This window comes from Triticum aestivum, chromosome 2B (assembly GCF_018294505.1).
Source record: "Triticum aestivum cultivar Chinese Spring chromosome 2B, IWGSC CS RefSeq v2.1, whole genome shotgun sequence".
Taxonomy (NCBI): Eukaryota; Viridiplantae; Streptophyta; class Magnoliopsida; order Poales; family Poaceae; genus Triticum; species Triticum aestivum.
Window position 1 is genome coordinate 6,881,618 of NC_057798.1, and position 4,271 is coordinate 6,885,888.

General features: G+C 43.2%; 2 protein-coding genes across 2 annotated transcripts in view; both read left to right on the plus strand.

The window, feature by feature from the left end:
- Positions 1-720: 720 nt before the first annotated feature.
- Positions 721-2,253, plus strand: LOC123039872 (noroxomaritidine synthase 1-like). The gene has a single exon (XM_044462865.1). The coding sequence runs from the start codon at positions 730-732 to the stop codon at positions 2,251-2,253; it is 1,524 nt and encodes a 507-aa protein (XP_044318800.1). The 5' UTR covers positions 721-729.
- A 1,880-nt stretch (positions 2,254-4,133) lies between these two features.
- Positions 4,134-4,271, plus strand: part of LOC123038705 (desmethyl-deoxy-podophyllotoxin synthase-like) — a 2,070-nt gene continuing 1,932 nt past the window's right edge. Inside the window, exon 1 of the mRNA XM_044462209.1 lies at positions 4,134-4,144. Coding sequence (XP_044318144.1) covers positions 4,134-4,144 — 11 coding nt within the window. The remainder of the gene's footprint in view (positions 4,145-4,271) is intronic.

Genomic DNA, 4,271 nt, shown 5'->3' on the forward strand with positions numbered 1-4,271 from the left:
CAAATATTTATTATGTTTGAGATGCTTTGTATTTTTGGTGAATTTTTATAATAGGTCTGATGCTTTCGCAAAAAATATATATATTGTGCCAATCAATCAACAGTGTACTTATTTTCGCGATGGGATCAAGAGTACTTCTTCTTTGTTATGGGATCAAAGAGTGTACTTGATCGAGTCTGTTGTGTGCCGACTAAGGCTAGTTCCATCAAGGTTTGGTGGAGCAATATTTGCAAACCCACAAAAGAGAGGACCAGTCAGCCTGGGACAAGAAATAATCGAATTTTAAAGGGAAATAGGCAGTCCCCTTTTTCTTTCTCTTTGTTTGGCGAGAGATGATACAATGCTTAGACAGACAGCCTGGGTTGTTTTTGAATTGGACATTGGTTTCCTTTTTCTTTCTCTTTGTTTTTGAATCGCCAAATCTGTCAATTGCCACCTGCTTTTGAGCCCAATGAATTGGACACTCAACTGTAGCCCGATGAGCTAAGTAATGTAAGTTATCAAGTACTGTACTTCATATACTTATGGCCAAATCTGCCAACTGTCACCTGCTTTTAAGCCCAATGAATTGGAGTTATGTTGACACTTACTGAGATTACTACCAAGTATAGTACCAATGGACTGAGATAGTATCACTGTGATGGATGGAAGGCGTCTATATATGGAGCCATAGCCATGCTAATTGAAGAATATATCTAAGTAGTAGCATATCGCACACTACTGATAACAATGTCAATTATGTTCATCTCCACATTGCTCGTTCTACTTGTTCCAATCTTCTTGTATCTCAGGGCTAGTTGTAGATCGAAGAACCCACCAGTGCTTCCCACAAACTGGCCAATGCTGCACATGTTCCCTTCCTTCATAGCCAACCTCCACAACTTGTATGACTATTACACCCTGGTCCTCGCCAGATCAGGCCACAACTTCAGGGTGCACGGACCACCTGGGACCGGGATGCGCATCTTCATCACATGCGACCCTGCAAACACCCGGCACATCTTGACGACGAACTACGCCAACTTCCCCAAGGGCACGGAATTTGCTGATATCTTCGACATCATGGGTGGCAGCCTCTTCACCATCGACGGTGAGCCGTGCCGCCGACAACGCGCGAAAGCCAAGAGCATCCTCAGCAGCCCGAGTATCGTTTCCAGTATGACAGCCTACCTCTATGGCAAGGTGGAGAACAACCTCATCCCATTGTTCACCCGGATGGCGATCACTGACACTTCATTCGACATGCATGAATTGATGTCGAGGCTTATGTTTGACCTGGCTGCTATTTCTCTCTTTGGTGTGGATCCTGGCCTCCTATCCTCAGACATGCCGCCCATGGACGCGGCGGTTGCCCTGGACACGGTGATGGAGGTGGGCTTTTTTAGGCTCATGATGCCAGCTTATTGTTGGAAGTCGATGAGGTGGCTAAACATCGGCCCTGAGAGAAAGCTCGACACGGCACGCATGGTGCTGCAAGAGATCATCGGGGAGATGATGCAAAAGAGGAAGATCACCACATGTCGTTTTGGACATGGCAAGGAACAAGAGAGTGTGGATATTATTTCTTCCTTCCTCGAAGACCAAGACTACGCCAATGCTGATTTGCTCCATGGGATTATTGTTAGCTACATGCTCGCCGCGAGGGACACAATTGCAACAACCCTAACATGGATCTTCTACAACCTCGCCCAAAATCCTAACATCGTGGCAATCATCCGCAACGAACTTTCACCCATTGCATCACGCAAAGTAGCATTAGGGGCGTCTACCCCGGTGATCTTTGAGCCAGATGAGACCAAATCTCTAGTATATTTGACAGCCACCTTGTACGAGACTCTTAGACTATACCCACCGGCGCCTGTCTTGCTCAAGAAGGTGGCCGTAGATGACATCATGCCGAGTGGCCATGAGGTGCATGCCGGTGACACCATTTTTATTTCTGTCCACTCCATGGGGAGAATGGAGGGTGTGTGGGGTAAAGACTGCCTCGACTATAACCCACATAGGTGGCTCTCAGATGATGGCAACAACCTGAAATACATACCATCTCACAAGTTCTTGGCCTTCAACTCTGGCCCGAGGATGTGCCTCGGTAAGGACATTGCACTTATGCAAATGAAGACTGTCATTGCTACAGCTGTGTGGAACTTCGATGTGAAGGTGGTGGAAGGGCAAAGCATCCAGCCTAAGACGTCCATTATACTGGAGATGAAAAATGGGCTCATTGTTAAGTTGAAGAAGCGAGAAATGTAATAGACTCTCGTTGTATGTAAATGTACTTGCCGACCACGAGGACAGTTTTACACTGCCCATAACCACATATAGTCGAATAATAAAGGCATGCATGCCTCAAAATTTGTATTTCTTTTACAAATAACAACCAATGTACTACCATTTTTTACTCGTATTGTATGGGACACGGTATAGAAGCATCGAGACATGGTGTTTCCTCCATATTGTATGCGACTATCTAGATGTGACATGTTGCTGGTACTTGGAAGTGACCCAACCGGCTCAAAGTTGCTTCCCCAATCGACAAAAGCACAGCCTTGACAAGTAGAACATCCCCATGGTACATGTACGGGTGCCTAGCAGAATAACGGAACCAATTGATCGGTGAACGAACAGTCTTCCTTCAGATCTTGGCTGGTAACTAATACACAACTTGTCAGCATCTAGACCTCACCGATGGGCACGTTCAACATCATAGCGGATATGCTCGCTATACTCGTTGAACTGGACAAATTAGTGGTGTAATTCATCATTTAGTAGTAGATGGTTTATCCATTCTACAGTATGTGAATGACAACATCCTCTTTGAGGATAAAGCAACAAACCTCAAGCTCCTTCTATGCTTTGCCTTTGAGGATCTTTCGAGTCTTAAAATTTCAGTGAGAGTGAACTTTTCTGCTTCAAAGAGGCCACAGACTCGCGTTCAATTACGTGAAGATCTTAATTGAACCGGAAGAAACAATTCCATTGCTTTATTTTCTTCCTGATCACAAACAGTTTTATGGTCTTCCTAGGAAGCATGTGTCCTTGTGTGCTCTTTAAATCACGCAATTACTACAGAATAAGAACTTCATCGAACCTTACGTTGTGATCCACCAATGGCACATATTGTTTGACAAGACTAATATCTTTCATTGGAATTCAGCTTACATTTTCATGCAAAATATCCTCTTTCATGTATATACTTTTATCATAACATTTGCGATGCATTTAAAAATATGGCTAATTTTAGCATGGTCTCTCTTACCTCCCCTTTTCACATGAGAGGTAAGAGTACATAATAGCTCTGAGCCATTGATTTGACTAAATAGTGGTCTGATTTACTCTTACCTTCTTACCTCCCATGTGAAAAGAGGGGGTAAGAGACAGCATGTTAAAATTACTCTAAAAATATATCATTTGTAATAGCCTAGTATGAAAAAAAAATGGGTTTATCATTCAAACAGTTTTGACACACTAAATATACTGCGCTCGCTGGCCACCCTGCTAGTTGAAGTAAAAATGAATATAATAAAGCAGTGAACAGCAAACAAGCTGATAACGAAATTCAATTTTTTTAAACGCTAAAGGATGAAATAACAAGAGAAGATATGGAAAAATAAATAAAGCGATTATACAAAGAGCATAATAGATGTGCAGATAATGCCTTTAGTGCACTAGTGCACATCATGTGCTCATCTGGCTTAATACATCAAATATTTTTAGCATTAAATTGTGCTGATCGAGGCGATCTCATCCGGCATCCAGCTAGCAGTTACGAAAAAGCAACGAATTTGCCTCATGTTATTTTTCTGAGGCATCCATTTGCCTCGTGCTTAGCACTTCGGTCCTTTTGATTAATTTTTTTGCCATAAAGCTGTCCTCAACCACTGCACGTCACACTATACTGTTTAGTGAATGGAATATAATTTTTCATGAAAGTTCGTATACCTAAACCAAATACACCGTTGTTTTGCATACATCTCCTCGCGTGTAGTAGGTAAGTTTGATTTTCAAATCCCAACCAATCTCATGTCATGTGCTGCATATCTGATCCATAAGTACGGATGGTACCATGACATCCGTGTATAAACTCACTGGTTAGCACTAAACTTCCCGGTTACCAGCTAGCTCCCAGCTGCATGACATGGAGGTAACAATTTCAAGCATATCATTCGTTGCCCTAGGCATAGTACTCCTCCTTTGGTTTTCTTCCCAACCACAACAGGCATCAGCTGCCTCCCGGGCCATGGACCCTTCCGATCATCGGCAGCCTCCAC